The sequence below is a fragment of the Zonotrichia leucophrys genome, chromosome 6 (assembly GCF_028769735.1).
Source record: "Zonotrichia leucophrys gambelii isolate GWCS_2022_RI chromosome 6, RI_Zleu_2.0, whole genome shotgun sequence".
NCBI classification, from domain to species: domain Eukaryota; kingdom Metazoa; phylum Chordata; class Aves; order Passeriformes; family Passerellidae; genus Zonotrichia; species Zonotrichia leucophrys.
In genome coordinates, this window is record NC_088176.1 from 11,719,942 (window position 1) to 11,746,945 (window position 27,004).

A 27,004-nucleotide genomic window follows, 5' to 3' on the forward strand; every position below is an offset into this window, starting at 1 on the left:
CAAGACACATTGTTGGCAATCTTGTGTGTGTTTACATGACAAAAGATTAACAGCTTTTCTGCTAAGAGACAGCCAAATTAAAAGCCTCAGGAGAAACAGTGACAGTGGGAAAAATTGTGTTCATTCTAATTTAAATTGGAATAAGTGGTGCTAGAAGAGGTTCCCTACTGCTTAGTTTTAGCATTTCTGTAGAACTGCAATCACTCATCATTTATCTGAGTTAGGATTTAGGGGTTTGTCTCAAACACTTTGTTTTGGGCACCACAGTACAAAAAAGAATGGATGAAGTTCAGCACATTTCCACAAAGGTTGTTACAGTCTTGTTACATTACATACAAATTTGGTGTGAGAAAACTGTTTGTTCAGCCTGGAGAAAAGGAAATGAGGAATTTTACTATTGCTTTAGCTATCCAGTGAAAGGTTACAGAGAAGATACAACCAAACACAGTTTGCATCAACAGGAATTCTGGGTATATTTTAGGAAATAAATACTTTCCAGTGAAGGTAGTCAGACATTGGGACAAATTGCCCAGAGAAGACATGGAATTGCCATTTTTGGGTATATTCAAACCTTAGCTGATATGAGTCTGGGCAACATAATTCAACTTTGCAGTTGGTTCTGAGTTTGAAATCAGCTCTGTGCTGAGCAGGAGGTTGGATTAGAGGACTTCTAGGATCTCTTCCAATCTAAATGACTCATGATCCTTTTACTCACAAATAAATAGTAAATTATCCCGGATTTGGAGTTGCAATACATGGATGAAATAAATTAAATTTGATAATTTTTGTTGGTTTTGTGCTTTCAGGTCGCAAACCAAGCAATCTGCAAAAACCAGTTTTACTTGCCATGGCATTTTGTAAAGAGGGACTGTATGCAGCTGGACATGTAAGGCATCCTTTGTGCGTTTGATTTACTCTGAGTGTGTGAAAATCTGCATTCAAATGGAGCATATTTGCAGAGTTCACTGCAAAGACAGGAGTTAGGAAAAAGTGAGGGGCTGCAGGACCATAAAGTTCCTCTCTGGTGTTGACTATATTACTTTGTTAAAGCTTGATACAAGGGAGCAGAGTGTGAAAGGATTCCATTTTTGTCCTCAAAGAAGCAATAAAAGAGGATAATCCTGGTTTTATTTAAGAATATTGTAGAGGAACAGAAATGAAGGATGGACAAAATAGGAAAGGAGAGAAAATGGCCAATAGAATTACCAAATTATTTTGTGCAATATATAACTCAATATCTAACTCAATCTGAAAATGCCATTGTACATTCCTGCTCAAGTGGGAGACAAATTCTTACACTGTTTCAAAAACAACAATATGAAATCAAAAGCATTATCTAATGAGAGAATCTGTTGTCATCAAACATGGACTGTCACTAAGAATTATATTAAAGAACACCTTTATGTTCAATAGATTTATTATCTCAGTTTAGAGTGCTTTAATTTAAACCTACTAAAGACAAATGACACCATTGGTGATGGGATGCAGTTAAACTCTGCTGCTCTAGTGATATTCTTAAGATCTTGCAGTTTATTTTGCCAGATAGTATAACTGACATAGACCTCATGTGGATTTGTACTTTTCTGCACAGGAGAGCATTTTAATCTTTTATCACATCAAAGATCTGCAGTATGAGATAAAAATCTGTGCTGATATCTCAGAGCCCATATCCAGCCTCGTGTTTTCTCCTGATTACACCAGTCTGCTGCTTGTCACTGACCAGGTACAACATTTGAGATAACAGCACTACATAATGCTATGTTCCTGGGATTTTATATGAGTATGCTAATACTATTAGTACAAAATGTTTATGTAATCACACAAGTATAAAATGTTTAATGTAATCACACAAGTCAACAAATTATATGAGAAGAGAACATAGTCCATTCTGTGTTTTTACTGAAAATTGGAAAGACTTTTAATGAAGCACAGAACAATTGTCTCCTACAGATGATGGAATGTAAAGTACCTCATGTTGGGATTTCCCAACAGAAATCCTTGTGTGTGTTCAGTTGAGTACACGTTCAGGGTCTCTCATGTGTCCAAGTCATGGATCTACTGGGCATGAATTCCAGGCTTGATGTGTGCCTGCAGAGGGAGAAAAGTGTAGCTTGGGTGTATCAGACCTAGTGTGACTCTGCAGTAGAGTTGTTCTCTCTAGACATGAAGTTTTGTGCTGGTGTCTATTTATTCATTTCTTGAGTAACATGCAATCGCATGTGTTTAAATTGCTTTATGAAAGAAAGTTTGAGAAACAAAACTTCTTTGAAAATATGGTTAACTGGAGTGCTCTAAAAGGAACTAACATTAACCAGGGTAAATTAATATAATCCTCTAAACTCAGATGAATCCTACTAGGCACATTTTACCTAAGGTTTGAGTCAAATATAAAAGCTCAAAGAGTGAAGCTCAGAAAGATGGGAGGGTTTTTTTTAAGTCTTCAAAAGCTTCTAATGAAGAGTTTCATATGCCAGTGATGGATTATTTCTCTGTATTTGTCAGGGGACAGTCTATAGTTACAGACCTGCCCATAGTGGAGAAGCTGTCAAACTCTTGGATGCATCTGGCAGTTGTTTTCTGGCAGCTGATTTTCTTACTCCAGGGAACAACTACTGTGTGGTAAATAATTGTATTATTTCTAATATAGAATAATAGCTCTTTTCAGGTAACCAATATGTTCTAAGGCACAAAATGAAAAGCCTTGCAGAAATCAAATTGTTCTGATATTTGTTACAGTTATGTAACTTCTCATTAAGGAAGTGAATAGCATTCATTCAGCTATAGTCTATAAAAGGGTCAGAACTTTTATACTGGGTTTCATGTTGGATAATTTATGTTGTATTGGTTCTGATGCTGATTTGTGTGATTTAGATTGTTCAGGAAGATAGCTGAGCAAAAGATGGATTCAGTTCAGAGAACTGATGTTGTCCAACAATTGCTACTGATCTTTTCAGCCCTCTGCACAGATTGGAGCATCCTGAGAGATACTTCTGTGCTGAGTCCAGGGACCAAGAAGGCCTTACTCATGCACCTGTCCATTCTTAGAAATTCCTTGTTTTTCACTGTCTTTTACCCCTGCAAGACATATATCTTAGCCACCAATTCATTTCCAGGCCATGAATTCTCCAGGTAGCCAGCCTAGAAAACCTGGGGTCATAGTCTATTAAATTGGCTGAATCTCTTTGTTCACCATTAGCATGGGAAAGCTAAATTTTACCTGACTGTGTGTGAGTAGTGTGAAGGTTGAGTGATCTCTAGCCTTACTTCTTGTAAGCCTCACTCCTTGTAATTATGGAATTACAAAATTACCTGGATATAGGAAGAACTCAATTGTTTTGATGCACATCATTTTTCCTGTGAGAAAATGAGACCTCTCCTCAAGGCCTTTCCTTTGCAAATAAAATTATAAGCAGGTTGTTCTATTGCTGGCAGGATGGCAGGAGTGCTAATATTGATCAAGCTGACAAATTTTGCTCTGCATTGTCTCATTCTGCTAGAAGCTGCAGGAATGCACAAAAATTATTGAAAGTATTCCTTAAGTTGATGAACCTTGCAGCACCTGGATTTAATGAAAAGCTAAATAATCCCAAGTAAACCTTAATCTGCCATGCTCAGTGATTATTTGAATCTATATTGTATAGGAGATCACTAGTCACTTCCAGACTATTTGGTTGTTTCATCCTCTTCTGACTCTGTTTTTCTCTGTTCAACAGTCTGTAACAATTACAGGTGAAGTACAAGTTTGGTCCTTGGAAGATGGAACTTTCCTCAGCAAGATAAACCTTGATACTGAGGTACAAGTAACCAGGAGCTTATATCATGGCTGATACTTAAAAATTTCTGTATTTTTAAATTGATAGCATCATAGTCCTACAGATTTGCATCAATCAGTGCAGAGGAAAGCTCAGTGATGTCTTTGAGCAACCCATCAATGAGATTTAAAGATTATCTTTCAGAATGTTTCCTTGAGCTAATCCTGTCATGTTTTTATCTTGACTTCAAAGCAGAGGAAACATTTCAGCCAAATGTCCTCATGATGCATCTTTCAGCACATCTTTGTAAAAAAATCTAAATTTTTATGGTATTCCTTTTTTTTTTCTTTTTAATGAGTAACAGAAAAGCTTCAAAAGTATATAAGCTAAATGCCTTGACTGATAATGAAAAACAGGTTTTAAGAATTGAATTGCTAAAAGTATTTCAAACTGTTAATGCTTTGTCCTGATTTAAGATGCATTCAGACCCTGAAATCTGACATAGTAAAGAATAAAACTCTTTTCTATAACAGCTATACACACAACAGTGCACTCACTGTTTTATTTAGGTGAAACTTCTTTCACTTAAAATCTAGAGTGTGGGTATAATGGTTGTTTTTTTCTCTGTAAAGAACAGAAGTTTTGATGTGTAGCTCCAAAGCATAGATAAAATTTCCATTATGTCTCTAAATACTTTCTTTGTTAAAAACATGTTTTTTAAATAAACCACTTGTGGTTTCTTCTTCAAATTTTAGGGACTTTTAAATAGCAAAGGAAATTGCATGCTAGCAAATAGCATAATATATAAAAATATGTTGAATTGTGAAGTATCTTCTACTTCTCAACCAGGCAACTTCTATGGCTTGCAGTCCCTCCTCCAAGAGTGTTGCTGTAGGGACCCAAGGAGGTCAAATCTGTTTCCTTGATGTTACCAAAGCTGAAGCTCCAAGGGTTGTTCACAAAACTTTTCTTTCCAAACTTCCAGTGCTGTCTTTGCAGTAAGTATGTAGTAGGGTAGAGATATTGTCAATTTATTGCTTGAGTAATGATATTAGTTGAACAAAAAAAATTGACTTTTTTATGCTACAAATAAAAAATTAAAATATTTTAATAGCTTCTACATTTTTTGAGCATATTCTGAATTGCTTGCAAGAGGCAGTAGCAGGATTTATATGAGAGAAATATAATAAATCTCTATTTTAAGAAAGTTTAACTGAACACAGAAGATACTGATGTATAAGATCCTTTCTGAAAAATCACATATGCAGTAATTATGCACAATTCCATGTATCTCACTTTAGAGGGTTATTTCTCACTGAATATAAATTTAAGGTTTTGTGAAGTTAAATTTAAGCCTTTTGGTCATCTCCTCCTATATGATGGATTTTTGTTACCATTGCTAATTATTCATTTACTTGAAGTTCTGGAGATTACCAGTCCTCTTGTAATTAGCTCTAGTTATCTAAAAGGCTTTTGGTGTTTGGTTGGGATTTTCTGTTGGTTGGGTTTCTCCCCCCTGCCACAATTTTTGAAAAATCTGAGAGTATTTTACTCTACTTTGCAAAAGATAGAATGGATTTTGAACTGTTCAACTTTAATATAAATCTGCCTGCTATTTGAGACTCAGATGTATCCCTTTTCACAGCTACCTAAGACAGAACTTGAAAAATAAATACGGAAAGCAACTTGTTCAAAGTTGTTCAAAATTAAATCAATGCAAAAATGGGGTTTTTTTCAAAATAATGTCAAGATCTGTGTAATAGTTTTATTTCCAAAAAAGTGAATGTAAAAGAAATTTAGACTTTACAAAGTTGTTAGTGCAGACTGCTGTGGAGTAGGATCAGCTTTAAATTGACCTCTCACTCAATTAGAAACTGCACTTATAGTACTGAGCTTTATATCTGACCCTAAACTGTAAACCCAGGAGCTGAAATTTATGTTTATGCATTCAGGCAAGTTATGGGAGTGAAATTATTTGACTCTTTTTGTTGACTGTATTGAATTGATTTCTGCTTGGACTGTATTGAATTGATTTCTACTTGATTTTACCTAGTTATGATCAGATGGGCCAGTTCCTCATTGCCAGAGCTACAGAAGGACACATCTTTATTCTAGATGCTCGTCCATCAAAATTGTTCCAGGTTCTGGGATATATAGGTAATACATGTAACAACATTAATTACATTTTCTTTTCTTTATTTTATGCATTTTAAGTATACTTATCATTCAGCCTAAGCCATTCACCTTCCTTCTATTAATTTTCCTGGGAGACTAAACATGTTCTTCCCACCTGTTTTCTAAGGGCCAGAGTTCTTTTTGGGGTTTTTTGTTCTGGTGGGTTTGGTTAGTTGGTTTTGGTTTTTGCTTTTGTTTTCCCCTTTGTAATTTTAGTTAGCAAATGTACCAATATTACCTTTCTTTCAAAGTATGTATAACTCACAGGGAAAAGAATGCACTAACTGACAAACTGATCACAGCTCCAGCATAAAATTAATAGTGATGGCAAAGAAACTAAAGAACTTTGTGAGAATTTGGACTAAAGTACTGTAGGTTATAATCATTGTTCGATCTCCTATTTCAAATTTCTACCACAGACATTTTTTACATGGGAACTGCTGAAATGGTCAGCTTTGATGATTGATAGTGAGGAATAAAATATGATGAATTTTAACTCACAAAAAAAAAATTGGAAATTGTGAATTTATTTTTCCAAAAGCATTATTCTTACAGATCATATCTGTGTGTATAGATCTTCACCATAATTTTAAGTATAAAGGACATTATTTTATCATTTTAATTGGTTTAGCAAACAGAACTATATCTCCTTAAATAACTTATGTAATTTTCCTGATCATATATATTCTCATTGTCTGGAGGACTTGTTAGAGGAGGGTTTTTCTGTTCTTTATCTGGCAGTTATCAGCAGATAGCCTCAAAATTGCTGCAATTCAAGCTTGAGGTAAATTGAGATTTAACTATTTAATGTAATATTAATGTGCTGGTGTTTAGGGATTCCCAGCACCCAGTGCCTCAAGGGGAGTTGAGTGCATGCTCCTGAGCTGTGTTCCCAACAGGAGTCTCATTTTTTGTCACAGGATATTTTAATAAAAACAATGTTACCATGCCACAGTAACAATTTCCATTGATGTTCCTTACCTGCTTCAGTACTGGACGGTGAAGTGCTCCATCTTTGTGTAACTCCTGACTTAAAGCATGACTTAGTTAAAGTGATGGTACTTCTTAATGTAGCAGAGGACCAACAAGCAAGACTGGAAATTTTTCATCTGACTTCAGCAATGATAACAGGTAAAAATTGAAATAGATACTTTCATTTTCTAGGGCAATTAAGGCTAGTGTCAGATTTTCAAGTTTTTTACATTTAATTTTGAAAAGGCCTTACATTTTACAAACTTTTCAAAAAGTAGTTTTGTAGTTTTCAACAAAGTTAGTATTTTCTTTAAATATTCACTAATTTTGGACTTATTTTTCTGCCTGTGTTTAGATACATAAAATGGGGCTTTATTTTCAAAGCTGCTGAAGAACTACAGTTATTGTCTTCATTTCAGTTTTATATCAGGTGCCTTGTCAGTCTTAATTTCTGGTGTCCCTTTAAAGCTCAAATTAGGGAATTAATAAAATATATTACCTTTATATGACTAACTTTTATTAACTAATAAAATATATTAATTTTCTCAACAAATAAAATGCCCTTTTGAAGATGTGAACTGCAGTGCTTTAACCAATACCACCCAGGCTGTATGTTCCTCCTGGCAGAGATTCCTAAAACAAGTTCTAGATGAAGGCAGTGGTGACATGAACCTGCATGCAAACTAATTAGCACTAATTATGTTGACGTAATACTCAAGAAGCAGAGTAAATTAGTGCATGCAAATAGTTACATCATGGTGGTTAAAGTGTTTCCAGTACTTCTTTAGAGCCAGTAGAGCTATTGCTCTGCTTCTCTGCAGTGTCCTGCACCAGCACAACTCACTGAGCTGGTGTTAAATCTAAGTGTTAATTAATTTCCAGTCACTTCCCTGAAAACTCACCTCATGCTCACTCCTTGCTGAGGATCATTTTCATAACTACATGATAGACAAAGCACCTGTATTAATGGTAGTCATGCCTCTTCTTTCTCTCTCTTTCTTTTGTCAATCCTTTAGATAATGAAAACTGTGTGAATGAACAAGGAATATTTAATGCTAGTGACCTTAAAAAGAAGCAATATGATGTGGATTACCCTTTGTGCTCAGCAGTCAGACTGAAGAATAACACTGTGTATGGCTACTGCTCCTGTGCACCTCTCATCTGTCAATACCAACTCTCTGAAGTGGTAATTCTCTGAAGTTGCATTATTTTGGGTGGTGGTTAAATACTAGCTAAATAAAAACAAAGGCTGCAGATGAAATTAATATAGCAGGACATTATCTTAAATCTTCTCTCTGGTCAAAATACCTACTCCATACATACTCATCAACTTTCAGTGTCCTACCACTTGCTCAGAAAACTGGCAAAAATAATTTCCTTGTTCTATTATTTGATTCTTAAAATCCACACAGCTTGCAGGCACTTAAAAGTGGCTTCTGTGCTGGAGCTGTGGGTTTGTGCAGTCTGCTCTGAGGACATGCAGCTCTTGAAGGGACTGAGCCAACATCAGCCCAGGACTCTCAAATGCAATCCCAGCCCAGCCTCACAAGGAAGCAGTGGGGGATTCAGGAAGCCACTCTCACTGAGAGCTGCAGCTCTCTGCAGGTCATAGTTCTCCCAGAGTTTATGAGTCAAGGCAGGCAAAAAGGTGAATTCTAATAAAATCTTTCCTCCTTGACATGTCCCATCCTTTCTAAGCCAAGAAATTTAGGCTCGAATGTACTGAATCCAGACCCTTTTGCAGAGATGAGAAGCAATCAGCAGCACAGCAATGGCACTACTTCCTCAGCTCAGTAATCCAACAACAGTTTAAACTGCAATGCATGTGGTAACCCACAAACCTCTCATTAATTTTCTCAAAATGGCATAGATATCATCTGAACTGCTGCTAACCTTTTGCTTGTTTGGCAGACTACGTTCGGAGGTCCAACAATATTTTCATCAGAACTGACGGTTCCTAGCAAACAGTTTGGATCAGGTTTGCTCTGTTTATCACCCAACAGCCAGTGGCTGGCAGCAGCAGCCAAGGATGGTGTTTTGTTTATCTACAATACTTCTACTCTGGTAGGTGGGCGTCTGGGCACAGGCTTTGTTTGATTTATGTGAGACAAAAGTGTGAAAATTACTTCCTTGAACTGTAAACTTTTCCTCACTTGCATAGAAGTTGTGTGAGAAAAATTTATGTTGAAAATGAACTGGCTTAGCATTATACAAGACAATTATTTTTATAATGAGTGTGTATACATAAAAAAAAAAGCAAACAAACCACTTACTTCCTTCTTCAGTAAATTGTGTAGTATCGATAATTTTGCTATTGTTCTCACCTCCTGCAAAATCAATATACCTCAAACTTGTCCCATGTGTAGTCAAACCTTTTTAAACTTAAAAACCCTAGTATTTTATGTACTTTGTACTGCCATTTTGGATTGAATTTTATCTAAAAATAAAGAAACATTTAAATATTTTTTAAATCTAAGTAATAAAAATATTTTAAAGACATATTCTATTATAAAAACATATTTGCTGATACTGCTTCTATGACTTCTCTAGGATGCTCTTGCTCAAAACCATTGTCACTCATATCAAGGAGGGGGAATCAGATCCATGATATTTTCCCTGGATGGCAATTTCATCCTAGTTAACGGTGAAAATGATTGTGCCCTGGTGTGTCTGAAGTGGAAGTATGTATAAAGTGGCAGACTAATATTGATTGTGTCATTTCTTGTATCCTGATAAATTTTTCCCTCTACTTGTGATTCTAGACTTCTTTTTCCTAGTCTCAAAGTAAGGAGAAGAGTTGGATAGAAATAAAATCATTCCTTTCATCTTTTGAGGCAGCCTGACCTCCCTAGCTCAGGAAAAGTCTTACACTTTGGGTCTGATTGCAGCACAACATACAGGAATATCTTCTGAGAATTTTTACGGAATCACTGAGTTGGAAGAGACCTTCAAGATCATCAAGTCCAACCCATGCCCTAGACCATGGCACTGTGTGCCACGTCCATTTTTTGAACACATCCAGGGATGGTGACTCCACCACCTTCCTGGATAGGTCATTCCTGTAGTTTATCATTCTTTCCATAAAAACTTTTTCCTAATAACCAACCTATATTTCCCTTGGTGCAGCTTGAGACTGTGTCCTCTGGTTCTATCAGTTGCTGCCTGAGGAAAGAGACCCCACCTGGCTACAACCACCTTTCAGGGAGCTGTAGATGGTGATGAGCTCACCCCTGAGTCTCCTTTTCTCCAGGCTGAGCACCCCCAGCTCCCTCAGTGGTTCCTCACAGGGTTTGTGTTCCCAGCCCCTCTCCAGCCTCGTTGCCTCCTCTGGGCGTGCTCCAGCGTCCCGACGTCCTTCCCAACCTGAGGGGCCAGAGCTGGACACAGCACTCAGGGTGTGGCCTCACCAGTGCTGTGAACAGAGGCAGAATGACCTCCCTGCTCCTGCTGGCCGCACTGTTCCCAATCCAGGCCAGGATGCCATTGGCTTTTCTGGCCATCAGGGCACACTGCTGGCTCATGTTCATGGCAATCAGCACCCCAGGTCCCTTTCTGCCAGGGCACTGTCCAGCCACACCGTCCCCAGCCTGTAACACTGCAGGGGGTTATTGTGGCCAAATGCAGGACTTGGCACTTGGACTTACTAAACATAACCTGATACCTCTTATCATTCTCACATCAGCTCTGGAAAGGGCTTTCTGGGCATGTAAGGGATGTAATCTGAGATACTGTTTTAACTCAGCGAAAAGGAGACATCACAGCTTTAATGGAAATTCTACTGTGCCTGTAGAGAGCTCTTAGCACACATTAGGATTAAGAGGCACTTGAAAGTACAGCTTTCCTGCAGGAAAATAAGTGTTCAGGTAGATTAATAAAGATGACTCTGTCAAAGCAATATTTCTAATATGGGTAATCCATCTTTCAGAATTTTTATTTATGTGCAATTCTAGAACTCAAACAATACAAAAATATTGAATGTGCATTTTTAACAAGTTTATAATTGTGTTATAAAGAGTATTTAATACTTTGTCCTTTTTCATAATATATGAAAAATACATCAGTTCCCTTTCTGTTTACCAGGGAGACAAAGAAAACTGAAGTTGAAAAAGCTGCTCATTACTGGCAATCTCTACATGATATACTGAACAAGTCTATTTCAGCTGAAGACTCTGTTTTAAAATCTATGGCAGAATGGAATTTTGACCCAGAATCCACATCAAGATCATTTTCAGTAAAGAAATTTAAAGTGCTTTCTTTATTTTTATTGGGGGGGGAAAGTTTGATCATTATCCTAAAATTTTACATGATAAAAATTGTCCTTAATACACTGATCCTTTTGTTAAAGTGGAAGAATACCCTTGAGGATAGGCTGAATATGCTTAAATAGTACTTTCTGAAAGAGTACTATCAAAGAAATAGGATATTTATGTGAAGATGACATTCACATCTTGAGTTTCCCTTGGTTTCCTCACCGACAGAAAACTCTGTGAAAGTCAGTTTTTCCTCATGTGAAGTTACATGTCCTTCCCAGTGAGATGTTACTGCTGTACATTGTGTGTTACTAATTGTATGGCTTTTCATTGAAACCAATAAAATAGGGATTACAGAGATTAGTCCAGTCAATCATTTCAATCAAAAGGCTGTGCATAATAGCAAGAGTTTGCAGGATCAGATCTGGGGACTAGTTAAGCAACAAAATTGTAGCACCCTCTAATTTGGTGGTGGTGCTGCTGTTTCTAACGGGAGTCCACTTTTTCTTTCATTTCCATCTTTCACTTACTCTTATAGTACCTGAGCTAGTTGTTTATATCCTTAATATAAACATCAGGAGGCACCACTGAAATCTTTTCATGCACAGGTGACAGAAGAAGATGGAGACATCACAGATACTGATGGCATGACATGGATGGGCCAGAAAATACAGAAGGTACTTTCAAAAAACATTAATCAAATGTAAAGTACTAATCAAAACCAGAGTTTTCAAGGGTCATTAGTCACTTGGGGTACCAAAGTATTTGCTGTAAACAAATCTAGTTTCAAAAGCTTTTCTCACATGTGACCCTTTCTTTAATCATTGTGATCTCGACTTGTAGAAATTCTAGGCCAAAGGCCAAGGTTATAAACACATCAGAGAAGGTGCCTAGCACAATGGGAGCTCTGAAGACCAGAAGAACAGTTCTATACAAGGAGTATACCAGAAAAAAAAAAAAAAAGGCAAATAAAAACAAGGGGGAAAAAAGCCTGACAAATTCACTTATTTTAGAAACTTAAAAAACTTTTTATACTATATGTCAAAAAGTTGTCAAGAAGATTATTACCAGAAACCAAGCAGATTACTCAATGAAAAGTAAAAACATTTGAAAATTTTCCACAATGAAAAATCTAAGGATTAAAAAATTCTGGGAGTAGGCTTTATGCAGTTTAATGTGTCTGTAAGCATTGCAGTTGTAATTACATCTTTCTTTAGTATTTTCTTTTTTTCAAGTGCTATTGCCCTACAACCAGTTTACAATGTGTCCTGGCTGTAAAATCTGTTTTCTCTTGTGCAATTCTGAGGATCATCCTATTGAATTAGGGTTGTGTCTGTTTCAGTTATTAACCCCTCTGGCATTTTATTTTCTGTACAGATAATGTTCCTTGAGATTACTTCTGATTTTTTTTTTCTCTTGCCTTTTTTTTTTTGCCTTTCAACAATGCATTGGTTGTATGTCAGGTTATGAGAGAAGAGACTCTGAGGTTTGCTAACCAGAAGAAAGAGGTGCAAATGGGAATTAGAAATCTGCGTGAAACTGTGAGTTTCTTACCAGGGTAATGGCTCAGCTTCCTGGTTTTGTTTACAAGAACACTTCCTTTATGGCTGTGAGCTCTAGTGCTCAGTTACATTTTTGTCATAGACTCTGAGCAGACAGGTATTAAAGAGATGTGCCTCTTCAGGGACCAATGCTGAAACTGCCAGGAGCTACTGTCTGCTTCTCATTTTCCTTTGCTCCAAATGAATATTTTGTGCCAGCCTCATACCTTGAGCTATCTGCCCCCTCAGCAAGCTAATTTCTGCCTGCCTAACAACCTTCCATTATAAAAAAGACTGTCCTCTCCTTTTTCTTCTGTTTCTTCCCATAAGGCAGTTAAAACTGCAGATAATTAAAATAATTTTCTCTGATGTCAAGTTAAAAATAGCAGTTCCTCTATTCACATTCAAATTACTTTTTATTCCTTATATTTTTTTAAATAAAAACAGATTCAGAAAATGCTGCATGAAAATGAGCAGGTGCCAGACATTGAGAAACTCGAGCACAGGGAGTTCAACCTGGATTTAGAAGAACAGGAACAAGTGCAAGCAGAGGCTGAAGAAGATGTGGCCAGGGTATGGCAGAATGGGGGAACATTTTAAAACTATCAGTGTAAAGGAGAAAAGTTATTAAATAACAGAGGATTAGCTCAAAGTTGCTGTTCACTGCTGAGAAGCAGAAAACCAGGAAAGCATTTAAAGTCACTTTTGAAGCAGGTGAAACTGCTGAGGCAGACAAGGCAAATTGGAATATGATTTATGCCAGAAACTATAAATCTCACACTGTGGCCTTGGGATTGTTGGTTAAGATCTAGAATGCTTTTCTTCTAGAAAATGATGCCTTCAGTACTATACAGATAGTTTTTGGAGAAGACAGCTGTGATAGTCTAAGATAATGAAATATTGATAATTCATTTCATTTGTTAGTCTTCTTTCAGTAACTCAATACAAATTGTCCTTATATTGTTACTTTGCACCACATCCTGTTATTTTCTCTTCTTTGTCTTGAAAGGCGAAGAGGGAGATTGAGATGGAGATTTTATCCTACCGCTATTTGCAGGATTTAATCAAATTTGAGTGCTGGGATAACATGTGTGTAAAAGAACGTGCAGTTAAGGTAACCTCTGCTTTCTAAGATATTTTCTGCAGTAGTTTATTTATTCCTTAAGGTACAGAGACAAAATAATGCATTTCTGATTTGCTTACGGTGTGGAAAAAACTTCACTTCTTCCCAAGGCTTGGGGAAATCTTTTATTCTGTTAATTTTGTCTGAGCCTGATGAATTTTACCTTCTAAAGTGGAAAGTAGTGCTGATAAGCAAATAGGGAACTCTAATTCCTTTATATCAGACAATATATTTACACATTATTGCTAATGTTCAGCAATAATTTTTCTTTGTCAGTCCATATGAGTTCTGCTACAGAGAACATAAAAGCAAAATTTGACCCCAAATTTTCCTATTTTAAATAGAGGGAGATGAGTCAAACTGATGATACTGAATGATCCCAAGGGTAGTGAAAGACCAGCTCATTTTACAAAAAAACCAAACAAACTAGTTCTGCTTTAATTCTGTGAATGAAGATGGATAAAGAGGCCACACCCATGGATTATTTTTTTAAATACAATTTTAATGCACAGGTGACAGAAGAAGATGGAAACATCACAAAACAATGTATTAAATACAATGTATTTAATACATTGTCTGTACTAATTGATCCTCAATTTTATTCCTGATTTGAAGCAGTCTGTAACTGTTTAGCATTCAGGTATTGAACAAATGAATTGATAGAAGCATGAAGAAGAACTCCTTACTGTGGATTTTTTTATTTTAAATTTGAGCAGTGCTTCCATGTGGATTTTGCAGTGAGGAATTTTCCACTGAAGGAACGTAGTAAAGAAGAGCTGGAAACTTTGAAGGAAGCTCTCCAGTTAAAGCGGACAGCTGATCTTCAGGTACAGATCATGATCTTCTCAGTTGGCATTTTATCACTTCTTTAACTAGTTACATTCCTAAGGCCCATTTTCTTGCTCTAGGAGTTGGCCAAAAAAATTTAAAAACATAAATCAAGGTGAAATGTTGTTAAAAAAAAATGTATTAGTCTTAAATAATCACAGAATAGCTGAGGTTAGAAGAGCCCTTTGGAAGTTACCTAGTCCAGCATTCCTGGAGCATTTACTCAGGGCTATGTCCAGTGAGGCTTGGAATATCTCCATGGTGAAAGAATCCGTAAGCTCTCTGAGCTACCTTTTCTCATGTTTGACAACCCTCACAGGAAAAAGAACCCTCCAAGCCTTCTCCTTCCTGAGGGTAAACAATTCCAGTTCTTTCAGTCTGTCCTCACATATGAAATGTTTTAAATCTTTACTGATATTAGTGCTCTATCACTGGACTTACTTCAGTATTCCCAGTGTTGTACTGGGGAACCTACCAATGGACCCAGTATTCCAGATATGATCATTTAAACTTGGATTATTTTGATCACTGAGTTAATTGAAGAATATAACCTCTAGAATTTTCTTCATTGTGTGCCACTGGATCGTGTACAAACTTAACACAGTTGCCATGTTTCTGATATGCAGGCTCAGAAGAAAAATCTTGACTCTGAGATTGGTTTATCTGAGGAAGAAGGAGAAGGGGCAGCATGGGAAGTGGCTGATCATGGTGCACCTCTCTGCCTCAATGGAAGCCTCAGCTCTCAGTATGGTGGGGACACATCTATCCTCTACCACCAGTGTGACCTGCACACAAAGGAGCAGAAACTCAATCAGACAATATTATTGAAGGTGATATCTTCTGAAACCTGTCCTGCTGCAGTGACACTCTTGTATCTGTTGGTTTTTAAACCAATCACAGCCACTGTTAAATTTTGGACATACTGACACTAAACAATGGAGAGTGGCACCAGTCTCTGAGTAACTGAGACAAAAGCTGATACATGCACAAACTGCTCTGGCTTTGCCAGCTTGGGTGTGCAAGAACAAGATTTTATGAAATTGGTTATCCAGTTTCAGGGTATCTGTATCCTTTTCATGGTGCATTTTAGTAAATTGACACAGTAAGAGAGACATATGCTTTATCCTATTTAAATTTCTGCTTTTCTTTGTTGAGATCAATTCTTTATGCTAGAAGAAGAATTTATCCAGTAAGAATACAGGCTTTTTTAGATGATTGTAAGGTCTGAGGTGTTCTTAAAAAGTCAGTTTCCAATGTTTGTTTGTTTAATGGGCACATTTTACTTACATGGAAGCATATTGAAACTGCAGGTTGCATCAGGAAAATATATCCTTTGCCTCCCTGAACCTGTGATTCACAGTCTCTAGATTTACAGGTCACATGTGTTTTTCTTTGAAGCTCCTCCTTCTTTTACCTGGAGAGGGCCAAAGAAGAAGCAAATAGAGGAGCTAAATTTTTTATCTAGCTTTGGCAGCATCATGTTTCCTTCAGACTCTTTCTTAAATGCCAAGTGTACGGCGGAAAATGAATAAAAATTTCTGGGGAAAAAAAAAGGAAAAAAGACATCATCTGCCAAAGTCCATTTAACAAACTTGAACTCTATGCTTACAATTTTCACAAAAAAGTTTTACCATTTATTTCCTTGCCACACACACAAATACATTCATGATTCTGATGGCTTGAGGAGTAGTATATAAACATGGATGGATGTGACCTGAACAGTGCTGCTGTTTCCCTTTTTGGTATTCCAGGAAGTCATTTACAAAGTGAAGGCTGCTTTTAATGAGGAATTTGACATAATTGTACAAAAAAAGGAGCAGGAGATAGCACGAGTGAAAGAAAGAAACCTGAAGATCCAAGAAATCTTGGAGCAGCTTGACCTTCAAGTGGAATTGTGGGAGCCAGACTTTACAGATGATGAGATTCCAGAGCGAGTGCTCACCGTTCAGGATTCAGAGGTGTCTGAAAAATGCATCTTTGTATTTGACCCATTCAAACCCAGCTTTCTAATTCTTGTCATTTCCACACATTGTGTCAATACTGAAAAACCCTCAAGCAGAGGGTGTCTGTATACTTAAAATCATCTTTTTGGCCCATTTCCTTTTTAGGCAGAAAAGCCTTAATAAGTTGATATGAAATGAAAAATGTATACAAACTTAATTTTTTGCTGTTAAAAGTTTTAAAAATGCCCATAAATGAGACAGAAGTTCTTTGTTTCTAACATATAAACCAGGCTTTCAGGAATTGCTTCCATAGTTAAGGGTTTCTCTGTTTTCTCTGAGTGCCATTTAGAAACAAAGTAGTTTTAAACTAAAAATCTAAGTATTAGAGCATACTTAGTAATATACTTATAAATTCAATTAATTATTTACAAAGAAACATGATATTTCTTATGCAGTAAATTCCACTGATCTTATCTGATCATGTGGTCAATCTTTTCCCATTTTTCTTTGCTCTCTCACCAGTCCATGTCACTGAACTAGAAGAGAAGGCATATACAAAACACAACTATAGCAACAATAGCAACAAAATAATGATGGCTTATATTTTAGGATATTTAAATGTTAGCAACAAAAGTGATGATGGTTTATATTTTAGGATATTTAAATGTAGTTTCTGTTGCTGTTCAAAATGAGAATTTTCAACTTGAGGAATATTGTCATAGAGCAGAGATACAGCAAGCATTGAGAATTTGTAGTACACCACTGTCATGCTTTAACCCCAGTCAGCAACTATGCACCACACAGCTGCTCACTCACTGCCCCTTCTCACCAGGGTGAGGGAAACAATTGGAAGGGTAAAAGTGAGAAAACTCATGGGTTGGGATTAGAACAGTTTCATAACTGAAATAAAATATTATAATAATGACAACAATGATAATAATAGTGTAATTAATGCAATTAAAACATAATCATAAATGTAATTAAGAGGAAAATAATGAAAAGAGAAATAAATAAAGCCAAGACAAAACAACTGATGCAAATGAAAAAGAACTGCTCACCACCAACATAGCAATCCCCAGGCTGTGGGATGCACTGTACACCAGCTACTTGGAAGAAAATAAACTCCATCCCGGCCAAAACCAGGACTACCATTTTTCCAAAGGTTCTGAGTCCCTGTGATCACATTTGGAGAAAAGAATCCTGATACAAACTTCTTCATTTTCTGCCTTCAGATTAAAGCTGAGAAATACATGACTGAAGAGGAGAAAGAGCAGGCAGAAATGCTGGCTAAGCTTGAAAAGGAAAGACGCCTTGCTGCTACAGTAAGTGAAGAAACATCCCTTTTACATCCCCATTGTCTCTGTTTAGGCTGTTTAATTATTGCAGCACTGAAACATTCCAGTAATGTAGTATGAGAGAACAAATCTAAACTGGTAGGTATTGATGATAGGTGCTTCTTCCTTCTTATTATTGTTTACAATCAGAACTACATAGGTCAGCTGGGGGAAGAAAAGATAGAATGTTAGACTCACAGTTTTTAAACATGTGCTTAGGGGCAATTTAAAATACCATATCAGGTGGCTGGGAGCTAGATACATGTGCAAATTCATGCCTCTCCTCAATCAAGATCTTTTTGCTTGATATGTGTTTGTTGATTCAGCAGCCTCTCTTCTCCATGGTTCAGACTAAAGACTGTACTGCTTTCCTCTGGCTTTAAAATGCATCTGTAAAAAAACTAAGATGGTTGTGTCTCCAAAACAGATGCACAATTACAACTTGCTTCTTCATAGCTTGTCAGAAGTAACCTATGCCTGTGTTCTTTCCAAAACTGCCAAAATGGCAGTTCTAATAAGTTATTTGGCATATAAGTAACTTCACCAGAAAAAACTGAAACTTTTGGCCTGTTTCACACACATCCCCAAAAAGCATCAATCTGCTTTTACACGCTGAATAATCTAGAGGTAAACACTGTTATCATGCCCAAAACTTGCAATTGCTACACTTCCTTTTGTACCTTCAAATATTTTTTGTGGTTCTTCCCAGGATGATGATCGACTGCGTGCTCTTGAGGAAATGATGGGTGGAGTGCTGGAACTCAGGAGGGAAGACATTTTGAAAATGGTGAGATGTGTTTCTGCCATGTCCTTTAGGAACCCTGTGGGCTCTTCTGGCAATGTGAAATTCAACCAGCAAATATCTCCAAACTCAGTGACCAGAAAAAGCTGGAGAACTGCAGAATTGCATTATGACCAGAGGGACTCCATAAGAGAGCATACACATAAAAAGACCACAAGATTTTACTGCCTGTGTAGAATTACCTATCAACATTGTTCCTATCACATTGGAATACTCTGGAACATCATGTATTTAATGTACATCTAAGATATTACCATTATAACACCTATATTGCTGGGGGAAGGCTGTGATCTTACAGCAAACCACTTTGTTTCATTTAACTTACCAAATATAGATAGTACAGCAATAGAGAAAGGAAAGGATGTGAAGGAGGGCCACAGGAAATGGGTTGGTAGACCCAAGCACTCCTCTGAAATCAATCTGTTTTGGAATATTAGGACTCCACATAGAAGCTTATGGGAGCACGGAGTTAGGTTTGGGGTTCTGAAACACAAAATTTGGATTATCTTGTACTGCCAGTAGTACTGGAGTATGAAGTTCTTGTATTTTGCAAGATCCAGTAGTGAATTCCTGTAAGCCAGTGAGTCTGCATATATGTATGATATATAGACAATATAGATACACTAAAATTACTGGTGCAAGTAACAGACCAAAGCAACAGAATATATATGTTACTTTGACTTAAGACTTGTACCTTACTAAGAAATACCTTTTGTTAAATTTAGTGCATGCTGTAGTTTCTTAGTGTGCTGATGTAGACTTAATATTGCTTTTTAAACATGTTATTCTTCAATACTTCCAGGATATTCCTCCACCTGATTTTTTATCCAAACCTGAGGATCTTTGGACTGAAGAAGAAAAGAAAGTATTTGAAGAATATGAAAAAAAAGTCAATGAATTGAATGAAGAAAAAGAAGATTATAGACAGGTAAATTAAAATGAGGAAAAGATGGGTTTATTCACAGTGCTCATGACCAAAGCTTCCAGTCTTTCTTAGAAGCAACTTCTAAAAATGAATGCTAATAAATAGGATAAACTAGGAATAAATGATCATCAAAGAGCATATGGCATATTAAATAAATCCTACCTCAGAATCAGGCAGTCTCCACTTATAACAATTACTATGGGCAAAAACCTGTAAAAGATGTGATATCCTGAGAAGGTAACTTTCCTTCACAAATGTACCAGTATTTCTAAAATGTGTTTTTCAGGTTCATTCCCAGAGTTGCTGATGCCATACAAAAATAATAAAATTTATTTATTCTTCAAAGTGGTATTTGAACAACATAACTTTGTAGCCTGGCAGAACTCTCTTTCCAAACAAGTAATTTCTGTGGCCTTTTGGCTGAATTATACATTTCTATATTGTACATTCTCCATCATCTCATGTATATAGATATATATTGAGAGAGACATAAGAAGTTACTTGTTCCTCCAGATGTAATATTGGTGCTCTTGTCCTTCCCTTCCCCAGTTTCTGAGAAATGAATGGAAAAAAATTGAAGCTTCCATCAAGGAAACAACACAAAATTTTGATGAGCTTGTCCGCAAACTCTCTGTAAAGAAACTGAAATCACAGATGGTCATCTACCAGGTATTGCAAAAAGCATTAATTTTTCATCTGTACCTCTGTGCAGCAGAATTTTTAACTTTTTTATTACAATCATTTCACAGGAAGAACTCAAAATAATCAATCTCATTTACACTTTACTGTTGGATGAAGAGTTGGACACCAGAGAAGCTGGACTTCATAAATTCCTTATGAAAAAGAAGAAAGAAAAAGTATGTTATCATTTGGAATGCTGTTGTTGGGAGTAATGTAATGTTTAAAGTACAGTTTCATGTGAAGTCTGCTCTTTCCAAACCAAAATCTTGCCATAAAGGACTTTCTGACAAGTTACAGTCTTTTTTTTTTTTCAATTTGTACAGGTGACATACATTATAAATACTTCTGGTTTTCTTGATAGGTTCTCAGCTCAGTTCATCTTTGGTAAAACTTCATACATTCAGAAGGGCATGCTGCTATTTGTTTGCTATAAAGAATATTCTTTTCTACCTGGTATCAAGCTGAAAGCACAGAAGTAGGTCTAGGTTTCAATGCAAGTCTCTTACTGTGGTAGTCTGCAGGTTGCTTCTGGCTTTTGGGACAATATTATCCCATTTGCCCACTTTGACTTCATGGAGCTGTTCATGAGTCCTCAGACAATAAATATACAGCTGTCTCCACATGTCAGCTCTCCTGCTCAGCCTGTGTGTGTTTGGAGCTGCCAGCAGCCCATTGTGAGCTGCAGGGAGGGATTCCCAACGGGCAGCTAGCCCCCACCACTGAATTGGCTGGACTAATTTTAAAGCCATCTGAGGCCAAGTGTATACCAGCTTACAATTTTCAAATTTTTTTCCCCTCATTTTCTAAATGGCCTCATTGGTACAACTTTTGGTCCATGGAAACTGTCAAAAACTGTCACAACAACAAGTTTGTCATACAACAGAACTGTCTCCCCACCAGAGCATTAGAATTTAACAGCCTCTATAAAACATGACTTTAGTATCCTTATACATAGCAGAACTCTGCCATGACAATGGGGAAATTGCATTCTAAAGTTAAGAACTCTCCACTGAACAACATTTGGGATTTTTTGACTGGTCTTACCTGAGATGACATGAAAGTAAAGAGAAATCGCTATAGAAAAAAAGCGATGGGTATCAACATACATAGTTACATTCAATGTTTCAAAAGGCTTGTAAGCATTTCTTTTGAAATGTGTTACATTCTTAAGCAGCAGTAAGTTTAATTTTACAGCACTTCATCTTCTAGCAGTACCTGTAAGTGACCACTGAAGAAGGCACTGTATGGTTACTTAAAATAACTCACAAGGTTATCTCTAGAAATAAGAAAGTGTGAGCTTCATCACTGTATGTGAATAGCCATTCTCTGCTTCTGCTGCCTTTTTCATTCCTGAAATCTCTCGGTTTTACTACAGGTCAAGGGTGCAAGAAAAATCCTGGCTGCAAAACAGGCTGTTGAGGCTTGCACAGGCCCCTATAAAGAGGCATTACATGAAGAGAAGGTGAGACTTTTGAAAACACAAGGAGTTTCAGAATTCAGAGTTTCATTAAAAGTTAATGTTATACCTTCATAATGAGAAGAATGTACTGCTCTGTAAGCAAGAGTTCTGGCCAATTCACTGATCAATGAAATTAGGCAGTAAAGGACACTGTGTGCATAGAAGAGTTTATGAAATAGTGCAGATTCCTGTGATGTTTGGGAGCACTTGCAAAAGCACTGCATCCACTATTTCTAAGATATGGGCAAGTTGATGCTTTTTTAAAAAATAATATTGTGGTAACAAAAAAGCTTTCTTCCTCACCCCCAGAACCTGGAACATGGTTTTATAAAGCAGTTTGCTCATACACCTGGCAGTCTCTTTGAGGAGCTTCTACAACTTTACAAACATCGACCAGAGTAAGATCCCCTCTGATTCCATTATTTAAATACTAATCTTCCTTGTGAGTCAAGAATGAGAATACTATTTATTCTAATAGTCTAAATTTTATTGCCTGCTTTTTATGGAATAGTTGACAATAGCTAATTTCTAATCACACTAAAAATTGCTATTTTGAATATACATTTCCTTATTTATTCCACAAAATCTATTTTAAATGCAATCTAAGCAATCATCAGGTTCCAAGACAATATTATTGTTTGGTATAGTCTTATCTGTTTGCTTTTTGCAAGAGATTGAGAGTATGAAACATTCTTAGTTATTTGTGACCTTCTGCGATGCAACAGAAAATACAAAGTACATCCTGTCTGTGCTGTGTGTGCTGTAGGATCCCAGACACAGAAATCCTCCTTGACACAGCTAACCCCTATGTGAAGGGATCACCTGAGGATTACCAAGGTGCAGTTTCCCTTTTAATGAAAGCCATGGATGAACTGGATAGACCTGAGCACATGCCTAGTGGCTTAGACCGGTCTACGTGGGAACGGTTTTGTCTAGCTAGAAGAAATAAAATGGAGAGCGAGGAGCTGGTATGTAAAATTCTTTATTTTGCCCATATACTTCTTGATATTTTTGAGTCTTAAATTTTAGTGGAGTTCTCATGTAGAGTCAAGCTAGTGGTGAAATAACAATGCAGGGTACATATACTCCCTTGGCCTTTGAAAGTTTGTTCTGGCTACATTCAATTCAGAATAACAGGTGAACCTATTCTCTAGTTCTAGCTGTAGTTCTTCAGAGGAAAAATTAGCCTATTAATATGGATGGATTTGATCAGAATGATTGTCACCTTGATATGGTTTCATTAAAATTAAAACCCATCATTTTCCTTTTCTCTATCCATACAAAAAAACCCCTATAAGGTATTAGATTCCCTTTATCTGTTGAAGTCATCCTCTCCCATAAGCATTCTACACTTGCACCAATGCATTCTGATATTTTTCTAGACTTAACAAAAGATGGTTCTGGAGATGTATTTGTTAATTATAAAAGCATGAATGAATAAATCTGAATTATCCAGAGACAGATATACATGAAATTTGACCAAAAGAGAAGAAAATATTATTTCCCTCCACATGAATATTCATATATGAACAAATAATTTCCTGAGCATAGTATAAGGCTTAACCTTTATGTCTTATATGCTGTACTGAGATTCTCAAAATACTGGGCTGCATATTTATATATAAAGATATCTTCTTAAGAACTTGGCTTTTCTGTCCTCAAAGAAGCTTGCCCTGACATACTGACAAAGTTGAAAAGGTTGGGAATGTCACAATGTTGCTTGCCTAGGTGAAATGGAAGACCCTAGCACTAGCAGAGATGCAGGGCTGTCTCCATAGAAGAACAGAGGAAAATGATAAGATGAAGTCAGAATTGGAGAAAGCTTTCCAAGAACTCACTTGGTAATTTTTTATCTTTTCCTATGTTCAGCTGATCTTTAATGCTCCACTAACACAGAACCAAAAGTTACAAACAAAATCATTCACTTCTGTTCTCCTGCACTCTTTTATCTAGGTTTCATAAATTCCAAAGTAAAATATAAAGGAAAATGGGCTCTGGCTGGAAATCTCTTCTGTTTTCTTTCCAATTGATATTAAGATTTCATTTCAGTAATGACGTTTTCCCCAGAACATTGCTAGTGTATGTTAAACTGAATCCAGTGCTTGAAAACTTTAAGTGTATATATACACCATAAGTTCCAGATTTTGTAGTCACTTCAGCAGCAAACAGAAGACAGAGTCTGGAAAAGAGTAAGCCCTACATGAACATACCACCTGCCAGTAATAAATATAAACATTGAGAATCATGGGAGGATTTCTGTAATCCTGTTGAAATCACTAAACACTGTTTTTGTTTTTTGCCATCTTAGGCTGAAGGAGGAGAAGATGAAGCTTCAGCAGAATTTGATTGTCCAGTTTTTGCTAAAACAAGGACAGGTGGAATTGGATGGTACTCGGATCCCAGAGTACAGTGATGCTGTTCTCATTGATAGGAGCGTTGTTGAGGAACTGAATCGCACTGTTGCGGTAATTTACATTATCTGGAGGAGATTTAAGCTTCCTAAACAAATGTATTGTCCTTCAGGGGCTCAGCTTTTTCTCCAGTCTGACATCTAGTTTCAATTCATTACAACACACCAGCAGGCTCAATTGTAATGTAGAAGCTGTTAAGCATTCTCTGTCTGTTCTCATGATGTAGAGATTGCAGTGCAGACTGCTTTCTTGATGTTTGATCAATACAGTTCAGGTCAATGAAATGGTGACAGGCTTTGGACACACCATCACACACATACATTGTAACTAGAAAATGCTAATATCATGGGCACCAGTCCAAAAATTCCCTTGAGGCAAACTTACAGCCATGTTAAGAAGCATTCAAATAGTGGCTCACATTAAATTTAAAAATTCAGTTTCTTATGTAAGGTAAAATTGGTGATGATACTTAAAATAGTTTTTCATACCCTCATGAAATGTTCTTTTTTAAGGCATTCTAGCTGTACAAAAATTGTCTTTTACTGCTACTGCACAAAGCCTTCAGTAACATATGCAAAATACCTTAAACAGAGCAAGCTTGTATTTTGTAGACCTAAAATGCCTTTCCATTCTTATGTAAGATAGATCGATGGGGTGAGAGGTCAGTTGTCATTTTCTTCATCTATTTCTATGATCTAAGGCTGTGACACAGAACATAAAAGAGAAAGAACTTCCTTAAAAGATAACCATCTGGAGCAAAGTCTGGAAAGAGGCTTGCAGTATAGCATGTTTAATTGACTAAAATTATGACTTTGGAAACTTGCCCATCTTGTTGCAAACAATTATTCCATAATCTGTTGTGTGTTAATTAAGATTGATCTATTTTTTTAGGCTCAAGGAGAAAAAAAAATTAATGCCATGGTAGAATTTAAGGACTTCTCCAAAGGGATAATACAGCTGGAATGGGAACACAAGAAAATGAAAATGCAGATACAAGATCTGAAAGAGAAGGCTCGGGATATTGTAATCCTACCTATTTCAAAAGATTGCCAGCTAGTGAGTTGCTTTTTCTGATTTATATTTCAACTGTAGAAAATTATGCTGCCTATACCTATAAGAAAGATCATTTATATTTGTACCTCATAAATCTCTTATTACCAGAGAAACATGATTCCTAATAGGTCAACAATTCAGCTTTCAAATGGAAGTCTTACTCATGAGATTGAGCAGTGATGAAATTCTTTGGGATGTTACAGTGTTAAATTAAGGCAAAATTAGTCCTAACTCAGTGTTTCAAAATTGGTCTTGAATAAGGAACCAGAATTTTGCAGCCACAAGGAACAGATCTCTTAAATCGAGCAGTCCTTTGTAAGTGGAAGTCTGAGGTGCCCCCAGCTGGTATGGCACAGACATTTTTTAGCTTTGCTCTGCTCGGAGCCGGAGGTTCCTGGGGGAGCCTCAGCGGGTCCCACCCTCTCGCTGCCATTCGCTGGCCCAGCGGCAGAGCCGGGAGCCAGGAGGGGCGGCCGCCAGCATGTCAGCACCTACACAGCTTCCTACAAGCCCAGCTGGCAGGCAGCAGAAACAGGTAAAGGTTGTGGGACACGGCCAAGGATACCACTGGGAGAAGGAAGGTTGTAGGGAATGCCTGGGGGTATTGCAGTATGGGACGTTGAAAACTGTAGGGAAATCTTACAGTGATATGCTGATGATGTGGGTGGCATAAAGGTTTGGAGTAAGGGATGTTGAAGGATAGGTAGGCTGAAGATACAGCAGTGGGGACAGCTGTAAAGCACAGAGGAAAAGGAAAGTGTTGGACAGCAGGTAAGGATATTGCAATTCAACCAAAGGATTAGAAGAAAATTCAAAACATATGTTTTGCTTAATCTTCATTTGTATTGCTGCTCTGCAAAATGCATGTTCTGAATCACAGCCACAGGACTTTCATAACTAACACAAATCACCAGAACAGCTTTCCAAAGAGGTGTTGTGACAGTGCATTGAAAAATTCTTGTGGCAAGTTTATCACCAGTGTTGCCATTAAGTCTATTCATTAAACTGATGTGCAGAGCTCTTGCCCTTCAGAGAGTTAAACTGCCCATAGTAAAGGCATTTACCAGCTTAATCAGAATTTGAATGCCCTGAGGGAATTGACTTAGGTCACTTTTGGATTAGAAATATGGGGTTAGTGGGAAAGACAAGGTAACAGATACCCCAACAACAGGAATGGAAAGAAAAATGGCTTATGAAAATGTGAGCAAGGACTTGAGACCATTTGGAATAAGGGCTGTTAATGAAGCAGTGAGTGAAAGAAGTTTAATCCTGTAGGCAAGGAGCCCCTTCTGGGTCTTTCCTGTTTCTCCTCCTGTAACTAGAACAGTCCACAGGATTCTCCCTGTCACTTTGGTGGGACAGTACTCTGGAAGGATGAATCTACATCTACAGAAACCTGTCTACTGCCTGTTATAGATCCATAAAACATTATGTGGTTTACCATTTGTCATTTGATAAAGAGGTATTTTAGTAGCAGAGTGCTCAAAGAAAAAAATCAATAAATTCTGATATGTCAGTTACTATGCAGATAGAACAATAAAAGAAGTAAGAATGATTAGGAAGCCACTAGACAGAAAATAATAATTTTCCTCTGTAGCCTAAAGACAGACTGCCTCCAGCTATGTTAGCTTAGATTACAAGCAAAAGCATGCCTTAGGGTTTCTGACAGCCTCAGCATACTTGCTTGGCCCTTGTTTCCATTACAAATATATAATAGATAACATCCTTTTTAACAGCTGCACAGTCTAGGTACTC

At 37.0% G+C, this 27,004-nt stretch overlaps 1 protein-coding gene across 3 annotated transcripts in view; it reads left to right on the forward strand.

The window, feature by feature from the left end:
* Positions 1-27,004, forward strand: part of CFAP43 (cilia and flagella associated protein 43) — a 43,359-nt gene that overhangs the window by 13,300 nt on the left and 3,055 nt on the right. For all 3 annotated transcript variants that reach the window (XM_064717065.1, XM_064717066.1, XM_064717067.1), the window contains 29 exons: positions 807-886; positions 1,592-1,723; positions 2,503-2,619; positions 3,714-3,794; positions 4,602-4,750; positions 5,806-5,909; positions 6,918-7,058; positions 7,916-8,085; positions 8,811-8,963; positions 9,450-9,580; positions 10,980-11,130; positions 11,758-11,826; positions 12,613-12,690; positions 13,138-13,263; positions 13,700-13,804; positions 14,530-14,640; positions 15,268-15,471; positions 16,393-16,599; positions 17,817-17,906; positions 18,628-18,705; positions 19,523-19,648; positions 20,195-20,314; positions 20,395-20,502; positions 21,702-21,788; positions 22,095-22,183; positions 22,552-22,753; positions 23,514-23,626; positions 24,094-24,250; positions 25,088-25,252. In XM_064717065.1, coding sequence (XP_064573135.1) covers positions 807-886; positions 1,592-1,723; positions 2,503-2,619; positions 3,714-3,794; positions 4,602-4,750; positions 5,806-5,909; positions 6,918-7,058; positions 7,916-8,085; positions 8,811-8,963; positions 9,450-9,580; positions 10,980-11,130; positions 11,758-11,826; positions 12,613-12,690; positions 13,138-13,263; positions 13,700-13,804; positions 14,530-14,640; positions 15,268-15,471; positions 16,393-16,599; positions 17,817-17,906; positions 18,628-18,705; positions 19,523-19,648; positions 20,195-20,314; positions 20,395-20,502; positions 21,702-21,788; positions 22,095-22,183; positions 22,552-22,753; positions 23,514-23,626; positions 24,094-24,250; positions 25,088-25,252 — 3,644 coding nt within the window. The remainder of the gene's footprint in view (positions 1-806; positions 887-1,591; positions 1,724-2,502; positions 2,620-3,713; positions 3,795-4,601; positions 4,751-5,805; positions 5,910-6,917; positions 7,059-7,915; positions 8,086-8,810; positions 8,964-9,449; positions 9,581-10,979; positions 11,131-11,757; positions 11,827-12,612; positions 12,691-13,137; positions 13,264-13,699; positions 13,805-14,529; positions 14,641-15,267; positions 15,472-16,392; positions 16,600-17,816; positions 17,907-18,627; positions 18,706-19,522; positions 19,649-20,194; positions 20,315-20,394; positions 20,503-21,701; positions 21,789-22,094; positions 22,184-22,551; positions 22,754-23,513; positions 23,627-24,093; positions 24,251-25,087; positions 25,253-27,004) is intronic.